The 25,427-nt window shown below is 34.2% G+C and overlaps 1 protein-coding gene, 1 non-coding gene and 1 pseudogene across 4 annotated transcripts in view; 1 reads left to right on the top strand and 2 right to left on the bottom strand.

The window, feature by feature from the left end:
* CCAR1 (cell division cycle and apoptosis regulator 1) overlaps positions 1-25,427 on the bottom strand; it is a 45,775-nt gene that overhangs the window by 8,028 nt on the left and 12,320 nt on the right. For all 3 annotated transcript variants that reach the window (XM_019731734.2, XM_019731733.2, XM_074339528.1), the window contains exons 5-17: positions 24,016-24,048; positions 20,845-21,038; positions 19,860-19,974; positions 19,556-19,748; positions 16,075-16,204; positions 15,679-15,840; positions 12,823-13,048; positions 12,098-12,211; positions 11,388-11,554; positions 10,451-10,661; positions 9,554-9,637; positions 7,615-7,800; positions 1,645-1,836 (exon numbers count right to left, since the gene is read on the bottom strand). In XM_019731734.2, the coding sequence (XP_019587293.1) occupies positions 1,645-1,836; positions 7,615-7,800; positions 9,554-9,637; positions 10,451-10,661; positions 11,388-11,554; positions 12,098-12,211; positions 12,823-13,048; positions 15,679-15,840; positions 16,075-16,204; positions 19,556-19,748; positions 19,860-19,974; positions 20,845-21,038; positions 24,016-24,048 (2,007 nt within the window). The remainder of the gene's footprint in view (positions 1-1,644; positions 1,837-7,614; positions 7,801-9,553; positions 9,638-10,450; positions 10,662-11,387; positions 11,555-12,097; positions 12,212-12,822; positions 13,049-15,678; positions 15,841-16,074; positions 16,205-19,555; positions 19,749-19,859; positions 19,975-20,844; positions 21,039-24,015; positions 24,049-25,427) is intronic.
* Positions 4,976-5,074, top strand: LOC141572956 (U6 spliceosomal RNA; annotated as a pseudogene).
* LOC141572977 (small nucleolar RNA SNORD98) lies at positions 11,686-11,750 on the bottom strand. Its single transcript, XR_012498566.1, has one exon. It is a non-coding gene; the product is annotated as a small nucleolar RNA SNORD98 (small nucleolar RNA).

The raw sequence follows: 25,427 nt of genomic DNA, 5'->3' as shown, positions 1-25,427 counted from the left end.
ACAATGTATTCAAATTATAAGTGATCTTGTAATCTATTTTTAATTCATGCTCAGTCTTTACACATTTTAAATAAAACTATTATTAGTAAAATGACAATTAAAGATGTTAAAAATTCCACTTTCTCTTAACCATTAATGTAAACTAACAAAACCTCCATTTGTGTAAGCAAATAGCAAGAGGCATATCTTTTCTTTAGAGTTTTCTATTACCTAGAGATAAAAAGCAATAATTAAAATGCATTAGATTTGCTTAGAGAATTAGAACATTAACTAGAAGAACAGAATTAATTCTGCCTATCTTTTCATCTATAAATATTGAAAAACAGACATACATCTAGCATTAATATTAAATCAGACAAAGATTCATAATTTTAATGATAGGATTTTTCTTCGTTACAGAGTAATCTTTCTTAAATCCATGTATCAAAATGACTTCTGCATTCTAATGATAGGTTAAAAGGAAACTAACTAAGGGGATATGTTAGGTGGGGAGGAAAAAATAAAGGACCATTTTGTTAGCAAAGGGCTGTTTCCAAATTGTTTTGTTTCCACCAGAGTAACATTAATTTCAGATCCTCTTACACCATCTGTTAGATGTACAGCATATACTTTATAAGCAGTAAGTAATACCGAAGACTATTTCTTTTCATTTACTTATTTCTTGAATGACTACTACATGGTAGGCACTACTAAGAGTTAAATTATGGCAACTCCAAATAAAAATAAAATCGTGTAGTAAACAATGTTTAAGGATACTGGTTTATTGGAATTATTAATGTTAACACTTGTAATATTTTATATCAACACATTTGCATGCATTTCTTCTTTTCTAACTGCCAGTAATCCTGTGTGTATAAATGCCTCTAAGTAATTTACTTCATTTTCATCTTATCAATTGGTGGACAATGACCTCTTGGGTCAAGCATAACTTATTTTTCCAATATAATTTATAACGTAAAACAACATGAGATATGTTGATAAAATACAGTAAGTGAACACAATTATAATTTTGTACAGGCTATTAAAAAATTAGTCTTTTGGTATATTTTACATTGTTTTGCTTAAAGAATGAAGCAATCATTTATTTAGGGATAAAAGTCTTCAATTGTTTTGAAAACAATGACATAAGCTGTATGTTGTAAAGCTGCTCCAAAATGATGGTACAAAGGAACAGATGCGTGTTGAAAAGATAAACATCAATTATTATATCTTACACCTCAATCAATCACAAGTTAAATTTTCAATCCCATTAATTGAGGTAAGCTTTTCCTCATTTCCAAGGCAATTAAATATTATATATCATATATCTCCTGATATCCTGATAAAAGAACATACCACTAACTATGAAGTCATCTTAGGAAAAAATATAACTGAACGTGAACCTGATTAAGACTTTAGATCCAATTATCATTTTACAGGAAATAACAAGGCCAAAGGGATATTTAAACCATACTATAGGAACGCAATCAGTAAAGGTGAGTCTGTTGGAAAAATCATCTAAGTGTTTTTCCCAAAAAAATAAGTTGCAAGGAAAAAAACAAAACACAAAAAACAGAAACACTGACAAGGCAAAGAAATTTAAGACACGTTACCCAATCAAAATGTGGCCCTTATTTGGATGCCAATTCAAACTTAAGACATTACCTCAAATGAATGTTCTTTATTATCTTCTAATCTGTAGTCCAAAAGTACACTCAAAGACATGATACTACAATCAAACTTGCCACTTTTTGCAGCCCAATTTGGATGTACAATAATGGCTGGTTCATCAGGCAAAATATATCTTCTTTCCCGACGCTGGCGTTCCATTTCCTCTTGACGTTTTCTTTCTTCTTCCTACATATTTGAAATTTTAAGTAAAGGTTAACTCTATGTACAAAACATATATACACCTGACCCTTGAAGAACATTGGTTTGAACTACACAGGTCAACTTAAAAGCAGATTTTTTTCAATAAATACCTGTAATGTTTTTGATCTGTGGCTGGGATGTGGAGGGCTGTGTGCATTGATCTAAGCTATTTTATACAGGAGACACGAGCACCCACGGATTTTGGTATCCTCAGTCCCGGAACCAATCCCCCTCAGATACTGAGAGTAGCTAAATTTTTGGGAAGTCGAAAGTTGTACACAGATTTTCCATTGAGCAGGGGTAGGTACCCCTAGGCCCAGAGTTGTTCAACAGTTACAACTGTAACCAAATGTATACCATGTAAAGAAAAAATTCCCATGACCCCTTGTGGTTATTATACCAACCATAAGGGCTGATAAGGGAGAAGAGTCAAATGACTAAAGTGGCTAGCTGTGTTTATGGCTCCTAATTCTTTCTTTGGATTTCCCAGCATAGAAACTGGAAGAAGAGGAAGAGGAAGAGGAAGAGGAGCAAGAGGCAGAGAAAGAGGAGGAGGAGAAAGAAGAAGAAGGAGGAAGAGGAAGAAGAAGACTCTTATAATTAATGTTATATAAATCAGGGAATTCTGGTAAAACAGTGGTGGTAGTAGCATAGTTTTTGGATATTCCTGAATCCCCACATTAAAGAGACAGAATAACCTAGATAACAAAACTAAAATCCATGTACATTCACAACAAAACAAGGTGACAAGGTATCTCCGTAAACCCCAATATACAAGTGGATGGGGAAAAGCCACGAGAACCAAAAGATCTATGTGTTAAATGGTGCCTCTGTGTGGGAAAAGCAGAAGGAAGCAATGGGGTGGTCTGATGGATCTAAGAAAAGGAAAACCACAAAATATTCAACAGGTAAGAAAAACAGCAGTCAATAAGCATTCACTGGAAAGGGCAGCAGGTCAATTTAAGAACAGTAGCTGAAAACTGAACAAAGTTTTACCTCCAACAACAGTGAGTACAAGGGGTCCGTATTAAGGCCTGAAAGGGCCTAGAACATTCTAGCCCTAGGAACTTGCAAAGCTGATTTGCCAGGGCATCCTTTCAGCCCAGGGCACCACACTGAGGAGAAACTTCTGAGAGTAGAATCAATAGTGAGCAGGACAGGGATAACAGAGACATGAGAGAGAAGGTCCAGATACAAGTGACAGAGGGCAGTAGAAACAGAAATCTCAGAAAGCAAGCCACCATATTTTTTGACAGGACAAGAAAACAGAACATAGAGCTCTGTGAAGTTAGAAAAGCTGTCTGAAGCAACCTGCTTCAAATAAAATTTTAGGCAAATTAAATTCACGTAAAAATAAGGAATAGAAAAGTATTGAGATCAAATGCCATACAAAGTTACTACTTTAAAAAAATTAGAACAAGGAGAAGTACATCCCTACAAGCAATGGAAGTGGGTCACAAAGACACGGCCAGAAGACAGATAAAAATTTTAACTTACTCTTTTAAAGTGTGCTAAAAGACGTTAAGAAACATGAAAGAACAATATAAGTAAAAAAATGAGGTGATAACATTCAGGAAACAATTAGAAAAAAAATGACAGTATCTAATGACATTTTTACAAATAAATTTTTTATGAAATTTAAGAATAAAACTGGAAGGAATACAAAAACAAACTCAGGAGGTAAGGCCTTAAGAGAACAGAAGTGGCAAAAATTTAAAAATCAAACAAACAGGATTCAAGAAAAAGTGACTAGTATTGAAAAAGCAAAAAGGTTCAATCTGAGATAACAAGATTCCTTATAAAAAACAAAAGCGACAACCGAATACAAAAAACTATTATTTAAAAACTTGCTTGTTCATAGCAATATTATTTACAACAGCCGAGAGGTAAAAACAATCCAAGTGTCTATCACCAGGTGAGTGATAAACAAAATGTGGTATATACATACCATGGAACATTACTGATCCTTAAAAAGAAATAAAGTTCTGATACATGCTACAACATGTCTGGGCCTTGAAACCATTGCGCTAAGTGAGAGAAGCCAGACCCAAAAGGACAAATATTGTTTGAGTCCACTTACATGAGGTATCTAATACAGGCAAATTCAGAGATGAAAAATAGAATAGAGGTTACCAGGGGTGAGGAGAGGAGTTTGGTGAGTTACTGTTTAATAGGTAGAGTTGCTATTTGGGATAACAATAAAGTTCTGGAAATGCAGAGTAGTGATGGTTGCACAACACAGTGAACGTACTCAATGCCACTGAACTATACACTAAAGGTGGTATAATGGTCATTTTTATTTGTGTATATTTTACCACAAAAAGTTTAAGAAACTTTCCTGAAAAAAAAAATCTGAAATTTTGTACTGAAAGAATACACCATGTATCTGAAGATATTAACCCAGAAAGACCAATATCAAAACACTTTTCTAATAAAATTAGAATTCTGTCCATCCAGGCAAAATAGCAAATGATTGTATCAGAAAGCAAATTGCATTATCACTTTTTGACAGCAAAACTTTGTAGGGGGAAAAAAGAGTAACATTTAAGACATTCAAGGAAAATAAATGTGAACCAAAGATTTTATAGTCAGCAAAACGGACTCAAGCATAAAGGGTATATAGTCCATCAGCATACAAGAACTTAAATATTGCTATCATGAGCTCTGAAGACTCTACTAGAAATGAGCTTCAGAGACAATGACAAAAGGACTAGTGGTGAGCATTAGCTATTTACCTGGAGAACCAAGAGTAAATGAGGATTATATGAGAATTCAGTATGCAATGCTACATGCTGGAATGATGTATTTATTGTACAACATGAAAACAATGAGAAAACAGGAATAGGAAATGCAAAAATATTTTTAAACTAATTTCAGCAGTAATATTGATGGTAGTATTATTAGTATTGTGTGTCTGCAAATATATTCCCACCCACTGGCAAAGAAAAGGACAATTTGTGCTTCAATAAAAATAAGAAATGCAAAGAACTGAAACCCATTCAAATGACTAAATCCATAAATTCATAATGATATTTAAGAATAAACACACAAACATAACTATATGAAGATCGTAAGGAACCTATTCATTATCTTGAAAACTGGATAAACAAAAAGAAAATAACACTTGCTTCAGCAGCACCTGTACTAAAATTAGAATGATACAGAAGATAAGCATGGCTCCTACCCATGGATGATGTAAATTTGTGAAGTGTTCTATATCGAAAAAAAGAAAGAAAAAGGGAAAAGAATCAAACACTGATTCCACCTTCAACAGTAGGCCCTTTGTGTCCATGGCTTTTTGCATTCATGGATTTGTATCCCCAAATTCAACCAACTGTGGATCAAAAATATTCAAGGGGGGAAAAAAAATCCCGGAAACTTCCAAAAAGAAAAATTTTAATTTGGCATGTGCCAAGCACTACGCTAACTCCACTAGAATAAAGTGATGTGTGGGCATACCATGCTGTCACCTATTTGCAAACATAGGTTATATAAATACTACGCCATTTTATATGAGGGACTTAAGCACTGGTGGATTTTGGAATCCATAGGGATCCTGGAACCAATCTCCCACAGATACTGACAGACGACGGTATATGAATTAATAAATTGTACCACTGGGTAACCAAATAGCAGATGAGGGAAATATGTGAAAACAAAATGATAAGAACTATAATAATATCACCATTTTTCAACCCAAATGAATGAATGGATCTAGGATTTGAGCACCAATGGCTGCTAACATCAAAAACTGAAAATCGCTCTTTGCCTTCTTTCTAACCTTCGTGTCCTGAACAATTCGGTTCTGAAGCAACTCTCCCAAGCAAAGCAGGTGTCCATACAAGGGACAGAGGCTGGCAGGGAGGGAGAGCTACAATGACCCAGGGCAGATAAGCTGTCCAGTTCCCAGGTTATAAAACCCAAATGAAGCCAGAAGGGCATCCATACAAACACTGTAGGGAGTCAGACCAAAGTTGCGTAAAGCGGGTAGAGTATGTAAACGGGGAAAGGAGTGCACTGGACAATTGAGCAAGTAAGCAAATGTATTAAGTGTAAAGGAAGCTACATTTCTCATTCTTGAAGAAAGCAGATATATGGAAAGGGAGAAAACTAGAATGAACTCTGTGATGTTCCAGTATTACTTGGAGGTATTAGTATAAACTCATGACTGTCAATATACGTAAGATACTGTAATAAATATAGATGTAAATATCTATCTATATTCCATAGCTCTGTTCACTGAGAGGGGGTGGAAGCAGCACAACAATAACAATGAATACACTTTGGCTCCTAACTACCAGTCATTCTTCCCTAAAAGGTACAGGGCTTAGTGGGGGAAAGGGCTGATTCCAGAGCAATGGCAGGGATAGTACACGGCGAGATGGAAACACTGTACTGCGCTGCACAGTAAGTTCTCAGATATTGATGAGCATATGTCAGAGGCCAACTTGAAAGGGCTCCCACTGGCCAACTGAGCAATTTCACTATCAAAATAAATACTTGTAACTCACTGAATAAGTAATCATGAGTCCATGCATCTCTTAAGAACAAGGTATTTCTCCTACATGATCACAAAACCATCCAAGAAATTTAACTGCTTCAATATTATCTAATAGCACACCCTTATCCATATCAAATTTCTCTGATTATCCTAAAAAATCATTTTTTATGCCTTTTTCCCCCTTCCTATCCAGGATCGAGTCAAGTTTCACTTAGTGTATTCAGTTGTCATGTCTTCCTAATCTCCTTTAATCTAAGTCATTTTTCTTGTCTTTCATTACATGGACATTTTATAAAAAGTTCAGTCAAACTGCTTTGTAGAATTTTTCACATTCTAAATTTATCTAACTGTTTTCTCACAATTAGATTAAAAAGTAAACATTTTTGGCATGAATACCATATAAGTAATGATCTACATACTTCACGATGCATCACATTAGGAAACATACAATGTTTGTTTGTTCATTTACTGGTGTTATGCTTCTGATATCCCTATATTTCAAATTCAGAAAACAAATGACAGATTTATGCATTGAGGAGTTATTTTATTGGGCATTAAAACTGACGCATAAAACAGTGTCTGAGTCTTAAGAATTCAGATGCAATCAAACACAGCTTTAGAAGCAGCAAAATTCTGGGACAAGCACTTCACTAGAACTCAATGCCTGAATTTAAAGGCTCTGTCCACCAAATTTTCTCATTTTCTATATCTAAAACATATGAATAATTTGTCATTCATTTTTAAAAGGGAGGATTAAAATTACATGACTTAGAAGTAACTCAAGTGTCTCTGGAGAATAAACAAACAAAACAAACCATGATATATTCATACTATGGGATATTATTTAGCAACAAAAAGGAACCAATTACTGACATACACAACAAAATGGGGAGGGGAGAATGGGGGAGAGGAAAAAAATCAGTGTAAAAAAAAAAAGGTTATGATCCCATTTACATGATATACCGGAAAAGGCAAAAGTATGGGAAAATAGATCAGTAACTCTCAGAGGCTGGGTGGTGGGGGTAAAGAAAATGCTTACAGAGTGGTACAAGGGATTTTTAGGAGGTGACAGACCTGTTTTACACCTTGACTGTAGTGGTGGTTACATGACTAAACACATTTGTCAAAACTTGCAGAACTGTTCATTAAAGACTGGATTTTACTATTACATAAATTATACCTTAATAAAAGTATACACACATACTTCAAGACCTCCCTATAAACCAATATTAAACAGTACATTTAAATGTTTTAGTATATACCTCTTTATCATCTTCAGATTTCCTATCATCCTCCTCTTCATCTTCTTTTTCAGATTTCTCTAATTCCTTTTGTTCTTCTTTTTGCTCTTCCAATTTAAGCTGTTTTGTCAATCGGGCTATTAACTGCGATTTTAACCCTTTGGAACTAAGGGCTCGACTTTCTAATTCTTTTCGGAGATCATTTACCTAAATATACAGAGCATAATAACACAGGAAAAGAAAATGAGATATTAAAATAGGGAACAAATTGTAATTATCTTCTGTCTGATTTTTAAAAATTTTGGTGAAAAGGATACTTATATAACTCATAAAATGTTTCTAAAAATGTAAACTGTTAGAACATTTTTTCAAAATAATTTACGTATTTTAAGATGTAAATATAGAGGGTGCCAAAAAAACGTATACACATTTGAAGAAAGGAAAAAACTGTATTAAAATTACGCTGATGGTAACAACTTTGAGCACCTCTTGTAATTGCAGAAGTCAAGAGACTTGTATTCATCTTTGGTTATAAGTATATATTGAGTATTACAATTTAATACAGTTTTCCTTTCTTGAAATGTGTATACTTTTTTTTGGCTCCCTCTGTAGTTAATGCTCTGTGACCCAGTAGTTCTAATCTCTGGGAATTTACCCTAAAGAAATGTCCTAAACAGGAAGAAAAAAATCCTTTACACATTCCTTGAATAGTCCCTCCCTCCAAAAAAGTAAAAAAAATCTAAATACCCAATAAAAGAGTAATATCTACAAAAAACAAACAAAAAAACCAGCAACAGTACATCAACTACATGGAACAGTATAGAACATTTAAAAATAATTACATGGATACCACTAGTATTAATAGAAAAGGATGAGACAGAAACTTTTATACAACATAATTAGAATTAACCAACCAATTACAAGCTTGTACCCAGAAAAAATAATGGAAGAAAATATATCAAAATTTTAAGAGTGGTTGTGTTTCAGTGATGAGCTTAAGTAATTTTTTTTTCTGTTTTAATGTATGTATCAATTTTTAAAACAAGCACACATTACATTTATAATCATAAGAAATGCAAGTTTTAAAATAAGAAACGTAATAGCAAAACCATTCATTTGACAAAAAGTCCCGGGATGTAGACTTAATCTATTTGCCCAAAGTTTTTGAATCTATAGGACTCTATGAAACCTGATGCTGACAATGTGAAGTAGTGCAAGAATAACAAAATTCTTATGATATCTATTCTCTACTTATTAAAAAAGCAATGTTGATTAAAAAGCTAGTTTCATAAAAAAGAAAAACCGTTTTTTTCCCTGAGAACAAAAGTTAATCAAAAGGTCAGCTTTTAAGTATTAAATAACAAGCTACAAAAACAAGTAATGATCAGCCTCTGATATTCTGAACATTGCAGAATGTATATATATATTTCAAGGATCTACATGCACATTATAGGCCCAGAGATACAAAACTGCAGAAAGATAATAAGTCCAGAGACCTTGGGAGCCAAAAAAACCCAGTACAGGTTAACCAAAGATTTTTTTTTAAAGGCTCTTAAATTATACCCTTTCCAGGTCAAATATGTATCAATCCACCTTTTACTTTTAAATTTTACTTTAAAAACTGGATCTTTTCCCTATGTTTCTTTCATTCTTAAACTGAAGTTACTAAAATGCAGAAATTCTGCCTTCTTGGTCAGTTCCCAAATTAGAAAACAATGTTACTCACAGCACAGGGAATTATAAATTGCATTCAACAGACATTGGCTGAAGTGATTTATCGAAAGTTGCCTTTTACTTAATTTTTACGTACACAAACATAAATATAATACAGAATACATAAAATCAGTAAACTTCATTTTTAATGGCTTTTAACTGAAAAAACCAATACAAAAAAATACTGTCCCCATTCTCTATTCCTGTTCAGAGATGTCAAATTAAATACTATCACTTTCAAAGTTACCTTCATTGTCTTTGGATCAAGTTTAGACCAATGGGTAGGAGTGGAAATTTCTTTAGCTTCACCATCATCCTTCTCTTCTTCATCCTGATATATAAAGTTAAGAACATAATTACTATTCTGAAACCTTAAAGTAAAGGTAATTTATTTTTAAAAGTCTGTTGCTGATCTGTGCAAGGTCACAAATGTTTCAGATTGTCTTCTCCTAAAGTTATTATTTAGGCAAGTCCACGTACATACATTCTACCACTTTTAATTGATCACAAAGACATTCATCAGCCAATCAAAGCCAGATCTGTGAAACACAAAAGGGTGATAAATTACAACACAAAGGATCTCAGGGATGCACAAACACTGCCGGTCTCCACTAACCACACAGTGTGTGATCTTGCCCCAATTTTCAAGCCACCCAAAGTTAAGACTGATTTAGTCAGACCTTTCAAATGTACCACAGACGATGCCACATAGCCTGAAATTTCAAATCTCTCAGACTTGTGGTTGTCCAATTTCAAATATCCATGACTAGAACTGATGACCGTGAAAGAGAAAATTTTTAAAATTTTAGAAAATGGCAAAATGTTTAAAATGGCTTAATACTGAATCTTGCTCAACAACTGGTCCCAGATTCCAGCAACTAGACCTGATAAAAACAAAATTCTGTGCAATTTAAGCACAACTTATTTTCTTTTGAGGTCTCAGCACTCTTAAAATTAGAATAGACAGATTTTTTTTTCAAGAGAAAAGAACATACAACTATACTGCTGAAAGCTGGATTACCAGTCGCTGTTACCAGTTATGTTCCTCCATGTGTGTTTGTTATGTAGTGTGTGGTGTGCATTTGTGCCTGTGTTCCTGTGCCTGTGAGAAGCGGAAATAGAAAAAGGGATTAGCGTTCAGTGCCTGTTCTCCATCAGCCTCCTTGCGTTCACCCTGAAGCTTCTCGACCAGCTGCTGCTTGTATCCTCGGGAGAGGGTTTCCCACTCTGAGCGGGTGGGAAGGCAATGCCAAACATCCGGGAAAAATAAAACCACTGTCTCCACATGAGCTGGAACTGTACGCCCCTTGTGGGTCTCCTCAGGGCGATGGTAGCGAATCTCTGCAAAACGGTACCTGTTGCAAGGGAAGAAGCATGTTGGAAAAAAAATTCTAAAATACATTTAAAAGACCCTAGTTCACTTGTAGCACATCAAGTAAAGAAATTTTGCTGCAAGAACTTGAGGTTGGTCTAAAGAAAAAAAAATTATAGAAGCCATAGTTCCTCTTTTGGTACATCTGCATATTTACAGTTAAAAGAATATGTTCCCCAAGGCATTTTCAAGTTTGTTTACAGAGCTACCCATATTTTAGAGAATACCTGAAGAAGCTGGATAGCTGTTCAGATTTCATGTGCTAAAAAAAAAGTTCTCAATTAAGTCACAAGAAATATACTAAAATACACAGGACGAATAAGCCTCAAGAGAAAATATGGCTGAACAAAAATAATCAGCAACTACGTCATATTATAACAAAAGAATTATAATGAAATGAAGTTCTCTCTTGACGATCTTCTCCAGCTATGCATGAAATGAAAAATATTTTCAACATACATCCAACTTCCGAAGTACAGCATAACAGAACATTTAAATTTCCAGTATATATTCATTAGTTCTTAATCCTTTTTCCTCCCAAACATTTTTGGCACCAAATAAACTTTTGCTACAAATGGGGATTTTTTTCCCTTTGAGATTACCTGCATGATCAACGTTGCTAAAATAAGGGGGGGGAGGCTGACAGACAAGATCATCTACATAAACTATTAGAAAAACATTTCTAATCAAGAAATGAATTAGTACTTACCATTGTGTGCATACACTTAGATCAATGCCTGTCAGAGCCTTACAACAACGAATAGCAGTCTTAATCAACACAGAGGGGTCTTTTTCTGGGTCTGGTCCATCCAACGAAGGAGACCAGTGGCCTCCAATGGCCATGGCTTCATCCTTGCCTTTCATGCCCACTAAAAACTAATTCAAAACAAAGAATCATTTACATATATTATGCAACTTTTCAAATTACAAATAAAATACTTGAAAAGGAAAGGTACAAACCTTTCCAGTATCATTTTTACTACCTCGGGTATCTGTCAGTCAAGGAAGAGTTCAGTTCATCATGTTCCACACTGCATTTCAGCAATGGAATAGGATTTACACATCATAACTCATCCTTCTAAAATATTTTTTCAGATAAAGAGCTCTTCTAAAGAAACAAGCTATAATTTACACTTTAACAACATCCAAAGATACACTAAATCCATTATCACTAAGATTTTTCTATACTACAAACAACAAAATGACAGTTGAACTAGTGACACACGAGTTAGACATAGCCATAATCTGCAATGAGAAAAACATCTACATCATTAAGTAGAGTGCCTTAATACTAAAATTAGTTTAGTTATTAAACTAATGAAAAAGTAATAAAAAGGTAGTGTTTTTGATTTTATATATACAGTTGGAACCAAGCAAAGCAAACATACACCTAAAGTTAAAGTAAATGTTTCATTTTACCTTAACAAGTCTAGCAGGATGTTGAAATCCATCTCGAAGTTCTTGTGGGTCTTCAGCAAGAGCACATGACTTATGATACAAATCTTCCATACCAGGGCTAGCCATCAGCATTACCTATTATAGTCAAATAATTCAATCCTGTCAAAAGTCTAATGTAAAAAAATGAGAAGCACTACTAATTATCCTTACATATTAGATATCTGAAATTTTTTATAAAAATGGAAAATAAAATGCGATAGCAAAAATGGTTTTAAGAGACCTTATAATTATACAGTTTTAACTTTAACTTTTCAAGAGATGGTTTTTGATCTATGTTTTAAAATAGCAGAAAACTACTGACCATAGCAGTACACTGAATGTCACCCTGTAGACTAATTTAGTACAAGGTTACCCTGCACCCTGACATAGTACAGTCACCCACCATTATGTTTTATCTGGCCCGATACAAAGTCAAAGAACATTCCTAAAAGCTCATTACATCAACTTCATCTTCACATTTTTACAAGTTTTAAAATGTTAAAACAATAACTATAATGTTACAGTTTAAGAGGTAAGGCAAATAGAGATTAAATTACTTAAATAACTAAAACAAAATCAGGCAGACAAGAAAAAAACAGGTATTCAGATCTTAAACCTAATAACCACTTCCTGAAGATTAACTCCACAAATACTCTTAATATGAATGACTGCTCACAAATTTTAGCTGTATATCGCAGAATACAAACCTTTGCACTGTATAAGTGGTCAGCATCCGGTGGATCAAGAATGGCCACATTTTTTTCTAAGGACTCTACTTCTCTGTGCATTACATAGAAATTGCAGTAATTTCCCAGCTGAAATGGTCTTGACAAAGGGAAAGCATCCACCCATGTAAACTGAGCATCAAAAAAGTCACTAGGTATATATAAATTCTGATAACGGCGCCTTAGTTCCATCATGTCACAACTAGGACTGAAAAACAGACATAAGTAGTGAATAAATAGCCCTAATAACAAAGATTATGCAAACATTCACTTAATTCTGAAGTTAAATATGTAACCTGACATGATTAAAAGCAGCTGCAAATGGACAGTCAATTATCAATGAGCTTTAGATGTTCATAGAGGCATATGAAAATCTCATTTTCAAATGGTTTAGTTATAGCTCTGAATAAACTGGTTATCTAAATGTTACATTTCTTTACTTTTTGTGTGTAGCTTAAAATTCATTATAGAAGACCCTTTGAAATAACTTCAAACTCAGCTGCAGAAAAGATCTGAACAAAAGCAGTTCTGCCTCAGTTGAAACTGTGTACTTTTGAGAAAATTATGGTTCGTATAGAATGGATACAAAGAAGGGATAAGAGTGGTACCAAATTAGCATGAACGCTCCTCAATCAGCTTTATACAATGTAGAAAAAAATAAAACCTTTATTCTATAGTAAGATCCTACCTAGCAAGAATATTTCCATTCAAAATTAAATACAAAAATTCACATGAAAGCAAAATTCAAATGGGTTTTGGATTATCCACACCACCATACTTCTCTATGTTAACGATTAAGATCCATACCTGATTGTTTATTATGTAAAGAGAGGACAAGTTTCTTGCCTTTTAAATCTGGCATACTGATTTTTTTAAAGGATGATTTCCTTTTTCCTAAGAAGCAAAGCTTTTAAAGGAGAGACACTCAAAGGTAAATCAATCTGGTAAAAAGCCAAGAGATTTCTGTTAAAAGCATAATGAAAAGTGGAAAACACCAACAATTTGGAATATGACAATATAACATTGTCCTTTTTAAAGATAACTAAAAACAAGGATATAAAATGTGAACTAAAACATTTATTATAGGGATGTCTTTTCATTTGAAACCTAAAAAGAAATATGGAACAACAAACTCATCAGTTATGAATACTGATATAATTATACTTTATTTGGATAAAATCCTGCTGTAAAAGTAATGAAAATGTGAAAATTCTTTTTCACATTTTGATTAAAATCCAAATAAAGCATTTGTTTTGTTTCTGTTGTTCAAAGAAGTGCTGAAAACGAAAAGCTGTGCAATAGTTTCCTAGTTTTCCATGACCAGAATTTTTGAAGTTGCATCTTACCCCATAGGAGTAAAATCTATAAAAACAAGGTAAGAAATACAAATAAATCATTTCTTGGCATGTAGTTTCTTATCATGTTACTGTAAGAAAATCTTTATTTCTACAACCATGAGAAGAGGTATGGAAACTTTAAAATCATTTTTATTAGTAATGGGTTCGTTTGATGTTCTGGGAATTTACTTCAAAGTGGTGAAGTGAAACTGTGAAGGTCTAACTTGAAAGGAGATAGAGAGCTGTTCAATTTATATCCTAGGCATCACTCTTCCCAGAGTAGCATTCTAGACTGGGAACAGACGAGTTTAAAAGCAGAGTTGCTCAATTTAATATCTTTGTGGCAGGAGAAGTGGTTTTGGTTCCAAAATGATTTTTTTTAAAAAATATGTGACTAGATATTTTTAAGTACACAAACAGGGATAACAAGAAAACCAGTATAAACTCAGAGTAGTTGCTGACTTGACCACAAGCCAAGAGTAAATAAACACCAACTACGTAACAATTTAGCAAGCCACCAAGTAAGTTTTGGCATTTATAGCTTAAATAAAATACACTGGTTTGATCAATCTAGAACTGAATAGACAGAAATTTTAATTTTTGATAGGCCAGTATTATGAATATTAATTATCACACATTGTAGAAATGTAGCAATACCCTCTCAGGACAGTGAAATGTATAGCTATTTGTTTCTATGCGAAATAGCTTTAAATGCTGCTTTAAATGATTCATTTTTCTTATTTTACTGTCAATTTGTTTTTTCCATCTGTTAATTTATCTTACACACAATTCCCAATTCCAGGGCCTTTAGATGATTCTTCCTTTCCCTTAGAGCAAATCAGTCATTTACCAATTTGCCTTTTTATGAATTACAAATTTGCAGTTATTACTAAGTATCTACAAATGCCACACACTGCTGCTTTAGATACACGAACTCAATTGATACACGAATTCTGCTGGTTGATATAACTTTCACTTTGCAGGTGAAGCTCAGAAATTCTTGCTAACTTGCCCATTACTTCAGATTCTAAAAGCTGAAAAACTGATTTATGTACATACATATACACACACACGTGTATGTTATATGTCTGTGAGTGTACTTGAAGGTCTATGTTTCTTATACTACATTGTCACAGCTAACCTGAAATATTTGATCCACTGTTGCATTACTTCATCATATACAATGGACTATGCACGAACTTGTTATCGATAAATCTGGATCTTAAATGATTCTATCTTTGAGGAATACCTTCATCACACAGGGGCTGCCTTTTTCAATAGCTGATATAGTTAATGAATATATTATGAAAATAATGTAACATTTGCAAAAAACTAAATAGCTACTTCAAATTGCATTTATGACCTTATATAAACTAAGAGTACTAAATGTCAGGAAATGAAAGTTCCAAGAAAAATATCTGTGTATGTAACACATTCTACCAAACTATACAAAATTATAAAACTAGCTAGTCAATAAAACAAAGTGGGGAAAATAACTTACCAATCTAAAGAAAACTTAGAAAACTGAACTGTATAACGTGGAACAACGCGACGAACTCTCCGAGGTGATCGTTCTCTCTCTCTTCGAGGAGATCTCTCCCGGGAACGTTTTCTCTGAGGAGATCTTTCTCTGGATCTACGTCTTTCTCGCTCTCTTTCACGACTTAAAGAAAAATTTTCTAAAATTACTAATATTTCTGGCATTATCCAAGAGTTCGTTCATGAAATAATAGGTAATATAAAGAAGACTCCACAGTACACATTTTAAAGTAATTCTTTAAATTGTGGTAAAATACACATAACAAACTTAACTATTTTAACCATTTTTAAGTGGCATTAAGTGCATTCATATTGTGCAACCATCACCACCATCAAAAGTATACTTTTAAAAACATACCTTCGGTCATCTTTTCTGTTAGGCACTTGATCCCCTCTGTCATTCCTTCCTGAAAATCTGGATGGTGGATCTAACCTTCGTGCTGGTTGTGGCTGTGAAACTATACGGACTGGAGGCTGCAATAAACCAGCTTTAAAAGACACAGAAAAAAATATTTTACTTTATTTAAACAAAACTCAAAAGCATTTACCCGATTAAATTTTATAGATAGAAAAAGTTGGCTAATATTTTATGAATGGTAGAGACCATTTTGTGTCCCACAAATGGTTACAACCTTTAAAAATGCAAAAACCGTTTTTGGTTCAGGGACCATACAAAACGAAGCTATGTCAAATATATGGTGATGGAAAAAGAACTGACTCATAATGTGAGATAGAGATGATATATAACTTTAGTAACAACTGTCACCCCGATAAACTTTAATTTAAAAAAAAGACAAGCCATGGACCAAATCCAAAGGGTGTAGTAAGATAAACCGTAAATTACAGACATTGAACCAAAGATTGCTATACAAGACTGTTGACAGAAGAAATGTCCAAACCTGTAGAGAATTTTTATGAGTTAATTTGGTCTGAACTGACAATTGCCAGGAAACAAAATCTCAACAGACTGAGAAAATGCTCCAAAAAAATCGAAGTTTTGCGGCTTACTTTATACACTAGAATCAAAGGAGGAGAAATAACGAGTTAATGAAATCCACTGGTGGCAGGTTAAGGGGGTGGGAGAAAACAAAGGGGGGGGAATCTCTGGGATTGCATAAAAAGTAAAATGGAGAGACAAGTACTTCTTTTACATTGGTGGGTACAGGATAGTTAATAATTAACATTTACAGGATATAGAGATAGTATTCAAGGGATAAGATAATAAAGGGTTCTGTGGTCTTATGCTCTGGTACGAGGCTGTACCCTGAGGGTTCTGGAAAAAGGAGATTACTCCTACATTCCAGGAGTCTGTTATCTTAGAGACAAAAAGACAACAGACAGGCTTACTTAAGATAAAGATTGACCTTTGTCAAGGAAACTACAAGTCCAGGATGTGACTACTCACCATGACCCGCTTTTAGTTAGGAATTTTTATGTTCAGACCATTTGATGTGGTTATTTTTGGTCTCTCAGTTTGTAAAGCCCACCAGGCAGGCCTCCCCTGAGCTTATTAGGTTTAGTATGTGGCTCCTTTTTCGTCCACAAGATATTCACAGGGTGCCAAAGTATCATCCAGAGATTATTTACACACAGAAAAAGAACCTCTTATATAGAAATACAATAGAAAGACTTATGGCCACCACTTTGACCAAGTGATCAAATTTAGCATCAATAATAGTGGAAGAATCTGACAACACGTCCTTCCTAGTATGATTCAATATGAATTACAAAATATCACCTATAATGTATTCTTGCTAAAAGCCTAGACTTAATCTAGAGTTTATAGTTTATATGGCAGATAGAGGAACAAAATAAAAACATCACAAGGAATCATGACAAATCCAGAGTATGACATTCCAAAAGAACTGACAAGTGTAACTAGCCCCATTTCTTCAAATAGTCAAGGTAATAAAATAAGAAAATGGGTAGCTATTCTAGAATTAAAAAAGAATGAAGAAACGTAAGCAAATACAATGCATGAAAGTTGGCTTTCTGTTTAAGAAACAAAAAACAACCTTAAAAGACATTTGGGAGCTAAATGAAGAGATTTAAATACAAATAGGATATTTAAATAATTTTTATTAGATGTGATAATAGATTGTGGTAATATAGGAAAACAGCCTCTTTCAGGAAAAACACGATTAAGTATATAGGGGTGAAAAGTCATAATATCTGGTAATTACTTCAAAAGTTTAAGCCAATAGTGTGTATATTTGTTAATATATGAAGGCAAAACACATTGGTAAAATATTAAGTGTTCAAGGTTGTAATTATACAAGAGATCGTTATGCTGTCCTTTCAATGTTTTTATATACTTGACAATTTTCATGAAAATAATTTGGGAGTTACAAAAAAAGAGCCAACTTACGAATATTTCTTATGTTAAAGTAAACCTATACCAGCTAAAGAATAATGGCCTGGTGGTATTGCTGAAGGAATCCCGGTTGCCAATGCAGATTTCCCTCCCCTTCTGCCAAATGAACCTTACCACACCCCCAACTCCAGTGATCCCTCATTCTACCACACCTCTCTTGTATTTTTTCTGCCCTACTCTCATTGTTCCTGTCCATCATCTACCAAGCTCATGGGACACATCACCACCAAAAGAAAAACTGCTTCCTTGAGCCCTCCCACAGACGCCATCTCTCTTCTCGAGACAGTGGAAGGAGGAAAAATGGTATTCAAGTCCCTATTCACAACTGGAATACAAAACTTCTTGGGAAAAATATGAGAAAGAAAAAACACCAAAACGTCAGATATGTGGAAGAACCAACTAGCCTGGAAACACTCTGCCATCACCTGGTAAGGTTAAGTTACACAAACTTTCACTCTGCAATTCCACCAGAAGACGTATGCCCCTGGGAAACCTGTACATACTGCCCTAGACACATACATGAGAACATTCATAGCAGCATTTTCAGAAACCAAAATCTAGAAACAAGCCCAATATTCACCAAAGAACAGATGAACTGTACAATAGCCATACAATGGAATATTATGAAATATTATGCAATAATGAAAATGAAGAAACTAGGGCCACATGGAATAAATATAAATAGTATGAAAAACTTTAAAACATAATGTTGAACAAAAGAAGTCTTACACGAAAGATTATATAAATGGAATCACACATTATGTAAATTTCAAAAAACAAAGCTAAATTACATTATGAGGATGCATATTTAGAGAGTAAAACTTTTTAAAAATAAGAATTGTCTAGCAATATTGTAGATTTTTTCCCCAGTAGTAATTACACATGTTCATTCATAACTTCTTATACTGTGTGATCTGTTTTATCACTTTGCTCTGTGTCATAATTTATAATAAGAGAAAGTGCCACAATTACATTTTTAAAAAATACCAATTAAGTAGGCTTCTGTTTTAACATTGTTTCAGTAAGAAAACGTCCAGCTTCAAATAATTTGCAAAGGAAAATTTAAAACAAAGCTTATCTATTTGATGCACTATGGTTCAATGAGTAATTTAAAGTGTTACCACCAGGCTCTACATATATATAAAATGCTATATGTATAAGACGTAGGTTTTAAAAACATATTCTTCTATTACACCAGGTAAGACACCAGTAGGGGAACAGGCGATTAGTAGTTTTGATGTTTAAGTTCACAAAGAACATGTCTTTAAATAAAAGCAATAAAATAAAAATATTTCCAAATAGCTATAGAAGTAGAAGTGGTCTACACAAAATATTTAACCTTCCTTTCAAGTATGCTGGAAGAGACTGCCTTTTTTATAATTAAAAGCATACTCTCACTATTTTAACAACTAAACAGTCATATATTAGTCTGAAACATAACAAGCAGATATATTGCACGTCATACCTTTCTGCTGCGGCTGCTGCAATAAAGGCTGTGGCTGAGTCTGCAACAGTGGTGTAATAGAAGCTGCTGAAATCTGTGCCTGCAGCAGTGACTGGGGCTGAGGCTGAGCTTGAACACCAAATGTTGTCTGTGGTGCAATTGGCTGAAGTACAGCAGGAGGAGTCTTCAGTAAAGGCTGGGTTTGGGACTGATTCTTAACAAAAATAAAAAAATAAAATAAAATTTAAAACAAAGAAAGAAAAATCTTTGTAAACTGGAAGACTCAGTTACCAAGTTTCTATACCTAACTCAGTATTTCATATACCTGATTTGGTAGCGTTTGAATTCTTTGTGCATTCCATTTAAAAGGCATATTGGGATTATATGTAGCTTCAACCAATACTCTGTCACCCACTTGGGGGGTTTTCCCTTTGACAGCACTGGAAAAAAAATTAAGTTAAATATAAACAAAATCAAAAGAGATTCCTCCAAAAAACATTTACATACTTGGTATTTTAAAGTAAACTATAGCTGATTTGGAAGCCTAAAGAACTCTTTTAAAAAGTAGATCTACCTTTTAGACTTATTTTATTTTAGAACTGTTTCACCCTCTCTATATAAATACAGGCTTTGAAGTGGAGGAAATAATTTTCCACCCAATATTGTGTCCCTTCCTCTACAATACTTCCTAACTGTTATAAACCAAGAGTAAGATTTACTTTGGCTTGGGAAAATGAGAGAAATGTAGATAAAATGGAAAATAGGAGACCTACTTCCAGAAAAATCTTATACAGTAATTAAATTTAATTTCCCAAATAAAGTACTTCTAAAGAAGTTCATTAGAAATGTATTTGAAATATCTAAGGACATTCCTATTTCCTGCAACCACAACACTAACAGAATACTATTTTGAATGTGTTAATTCATCAATTACTCAATTATATGCATTAATATCTCAATTAAAATTTTTTTATATGGCAATTAGATGTCAAACAGAAGATTAAATTTTAAAAGCCATGTGACTATTTCAATCCCTAATCTCACTGTATTTCTGCCCATGAAGAGTTAGAAATAACTCACTCCTATAAAACATTTATACAGAATTCACTATAAACAGTTTGTACAATAATCAAATATCGTCAGTCATATTCTCCATCGAAAAAGGTCACAGAAACACAAATATAACACAAGCTGAATGATTAAAACAAAATTATAGCTAAACCACAGTCCTATGCCAGAAATAATCAGGTGCCTTATCAATATACTTAATGTTAAATATAAGGCATCTGCCAATACCTAATGAAGCTTACCTAAGTTGAAAGAATACATCTTCATCCACAAATCCAAAAGTATCATGTAGCTTTGTAACAACCCCTGTAAAAACACGCTGTTTCTGAGGTTGGGTTTGCTGCTGACTAGACCTTGGTGTTGGATATGATACAGTTATCTGTGCTGCAGGCTGAGGAGTAGACAGGCTAAGGCTTGTAGGCAGGGCAACAGCTGGCTATAAAACAAAATCAACCTCAAATTAAGGTAATGTTTTGAAATAGTCTAGAAATGAAAAATAACTACGTCAACTCAAAATGCTAAAAACAATTTATTTGAACTTAGAAAATACACATACAAACCTTGAAGATAAGAATCAAGTCTAAAAAAGTAATGCTATTTTTTATCTATTTCATCAAGTCCCCTCATGTGAATGTTTTCACAGGTTGTTCCCAGAAAAAGATACTATAGTGCAATGAGCGAAAAATACTGCGTATGTTAGCCCCCTCTTAGAAATTCAAACTCCACAGTGGCACAATAAACACTCAGAAAAGTCCTACATAAGTGAAATAAGTCAGACAGAGGAAGACAAACATGTATGATGTCACTTAAATGTGGAATCTAAGAAAACCCCAAAAAACTCAAAGAAACAGAACAGAATAGGGGCTGCCAGAGGAGGAAGGTGGTGGTTGTGGGGAATGGGTGAAGGTGGTAAAAAAGTAAACACTTCCAGTTTTAAGGTAAGTTCTGGGGATGTTAATATACAGCATGATGACTACAGTTAACAATACTGTATCACATATTTGAAAGTTGCTAAGAGAGATGTTAAGTTCTTATCAGAAGAAAAAATTTGTTAATTATGTGAGGTGACGTATGTTAACTAAACTTATTATAGTAATAATCATTTTATAACATACATATATCAAATCCTTATGTTGTACCCTTAAACGAATGAAATGTATGTCAATTATCTCTCAATAAAATTGGGAAAAAATAAAAATGCTAACACTTTTATTGGTCTTTTCTGGTACACTGAAGAACGGATAACAACATATTATTTGACTAAAACCCTGTATATAAACAGAAATAAAATCATTTAAAAGAAATAAGTAATAATCTGACTCTCTAAGTCAAACCATGAAATTTGTTTTACACCTGCCAAATAGAGCAAGTCTTCAAGTTCTATAATTGAAAAAAAAAAAAAAAGTCCTATATATAGTAAAGGAACGCAGCGTTTCTTAAACTATGAGGTGTGATAAAACAACATGGTGAATGTCTAAATTAAAAAAAGAATTATTGCAGTAAAAGACACGTTGCCATTAATCCCCCTCAAAATACTCCCCCTCGCTTCAAACACACTAATGCCATCATTCTTGCCACTTTCTGAAGCAGTTCTGGAAGTCCTCTTACGTGAGTGTCTTTAGTTGCGCTATCGTGGCTGCCTCGATGTCCTAATCATTTTGACTTTGGGGAAGAGCCATTAGTCGCATGGTGCTAGATCCGGTGAATAAGTGGATGAGGACACACTAGTATTTTTATTTGACAGAAATTGCCGTGTACCAGAAGCAATGTGTGACACGGAGCGTTGTCGTGATGGAGGATGACTTACGACACACTTTAGAACACACCTTTTCTCAACTGTAGCTCACACATGACTGCCTGCACCCAACAAGTTGAAACTTGTCACACACTGCAACTAAGGTTCCACACACATTGCTTCCCATATTGAAGATCCCTGCCTTGGATGGCACTTGGCAGCAGCATTCTCGGTATTTTGTGATCACAATGGAAAGGCTCCCTGTCACACATTGCTTCTGGTATGGCAGTTTGTCAAATAAAAACATTACAGTGTGTCCTCATCCACCTTATTCACTGGATCTGGCACTGTGCGACCTCTGGCTCTTCCCCAAAGTCAAAATGACCATGAAGGGTAAACGTTTTAAATAAATTCAGGACATTAAGGCAGCCAGGACAGTGCAACTAAAGACGCTCATGAAAGGGGACTTCCAGAACTGCTTCAGAAAAGTGGCAAGAATGACGGGATAAGTGTGTTCGAAGCAAGGGGGAATATTTTGAGGGGGATTAATAGCAATGTGTCTTTTACTGTAATAAATTTTTTTATTTAAACATTCACAGTATTTTTCGATCATACCTCATACGACCACAGAATTATTTTCTCATGAAATTTCTCTAACATAACACATTGATGGCTTATGGGCAAACTTTGGGAAATGCTATTCTAAGAAAAGATAAACTTTTACATCTTCCTGCTTAATTTGGAAATTCTACTTTTGGAGATTGAAAATATGAGACAGTTGCTAGACAATTTTAGTTTTTTAATAAAAATAGAAGGTAAGATTAATTTCTCATTTGAAGTGTACTTTAATTTTAAAAAATAACTAACAGCTTCAAGACTAAAATAGTATGGAAGATTATACAGTAAAAAGCTTCTCTCTTACTCCTGTTCCTCTGCTACCCATGGGGTAATCACTGTCACCAGTTATTATTAAGAAATTCTGTTTTCTTTTTAACAGTTGCATAGTATTTCACTCTAAGTACATACTATGAGGAGCAGTGAGCCATGACCCATGGGCCAAATTCAGTCCACAGTTTATGATATTTGTGCAGCACATAAGCCAAGGATGATTTTTACACTTTTAAAGGATTGTAATATATGTACATACATATATATGTGTGTGTATATACATACACACATGTCTATATATGTGTATGTATATATGTGTGTGAATATATATATATATATATATGTGCAATAAAGACTGTAAGTGGTCCACAAAGCTGAAAAGTAGACTCTATCAAAAGTTCAAAACCTTTTTAATGTTGCTAAAAAATTAAGGTGATGACATAACACAACAACTTCATCTACTAAGGTCATGCTAAAAAATATATATTGTGTACAAAAAATTTCCTAAAAGTATTAGTACAAAGAAAATGTAAAAGCCAAAATCAGCATTGAGTTTAAAATAAAACCTCGTATTTATTCAAACTAGATCACAGCTGGATCTGCAATCAAACCTAAAGAGAAAAAAAACAACAACAAAATGTTTTTGATCTATATTTAACATTATATTGCTAAATTATTATGTGAATCTAACAAATACGCATCTTTAAACGCTAAAAGAAAAACTAAAATAGAAATAAAACTTTGGTCTACTTTTCATTAAAATATCCAAAAGAAATAATGTCAAACTAACCTGTGTTAAAAGGGTCTGCTGAGGTTGCTGTAACTGAAAATTAAAAAAAAAAAAAAACAGGAAAGAAAAAAGGATCAATCAGAATTGTTTCATAGATGCTTTCTTTCTATAAGGAAAAATTCCTATTAAATGGGTACTTTATTTCTAATTAAGAAATATGTGGGAACAGCCTGGTGGCTCAGGTGGTTGGAGCACCATGCTCCTAACGCCAAGGTCACCAGTTCGATTCCCACATGGGCCAGTAGCTGCGCCTTCTACAGTTAAGAGTATAAACAACAGCTCTCCTTGGAGCAGGGCTGCCATGGGCTGCTGTGTGCTGCCGTGGGCTACCATGTGCCACCATGAGCGGCCGGCGACCAGCATGAATGGCCATCAGCCAGCGTGAGTGGCCGGCAGCCACCGTGAGCAGCTGGTGAGAGCTGCCATGAGCTGCCTACCGACGACTGGCGACTTGCGACTGACTGCCTCAGCCAGGGGAATGCAAGGCTCATAATACCAGCATGGGCCAGGGAGCTGTCCTACTCAACTAGACTGAGAAACAACGGCTTGAATCCGAGTGGGGCGAGGGAAGAAGGGGAAAAAAGAAATACGTGAAAAGCTACAGGTCATTCATTAGATTTAAGGTTTCCTACAACTATTTCTAACAACTACAGACCTGATTTATAACTAACACATTCAATAATAAAGAAATTGATCTTTTTTCGTTATTTCACAGGAATAAAATCCACAAAAAAACCCTTTAAGTCCTTAGAGGGTAAGATTTCTAATTCTGCCATGTGTTAATTACCATGCTACAAAAATGATTGAGAATCAATGTTACTTATATAAAAAATATCACTGGTTAAGATGGGAGGGGGGCTGGGGGAAAGCATGAAAAAGGTGAAGGGATTAAGAAGTACAGATTAGTTAGAAAATAGTCATGGGGATGTACAGTACAACATAGGGAACATAGTTAATATTGTAATAACTATATATGATGCCACATTGGGGAGACCACTTCATAAATTATATAAATATCTAAACCACTATGTTGTACACCTGAAACTAATATAAAATAATATTGAATGTCAATTTTTATTGAACAATATCACTGGCTATATAATTCATATATATATCTGATAGCCTGACTCAACAAGGCATGGGGATGATAAAGGAGCGCACACTGACATAGTTTTTCTAACAATAGGAGGGTATAGCGCTCTTCAGGGAAAATGCAATGCTTCTGAAGCCCCAAAGGACTTAAGTCAAGGATGAAATTGGGACATGGATCTAGGATGAGTGTTTATGGGTTGAGAAGCCTCTCATGTTTCTCCATAGTGTCTTCAGATCCAAGTTTTTGGTCCCACTCTCTTGCTACCCCCTTTTCATCTCCTGACTGCTATACTTACCTCAAGCTTCTTAAACGCACTGAG

This window comes from Rhinolophus sinicus, linkage group LG07, assembly GCF_036562045.2.
Source record: "Rhinolophus sinicus isolate RSC01 linkage group LG07, ASM3656204v1, whole genome shotgun sequence".
Lineage (NCBI taxonomy): Eukaryota > Metazoa > Chordata > Mammalia > Chiroptera > Rhinolophidae > Rhinolophus > Rhinolophus sinicus.
The sequence above is the reverse complement of the archived record's forward strand: the minus strand, read 5'-3'. Positions and strand labels throughout refer to the sequence as shown.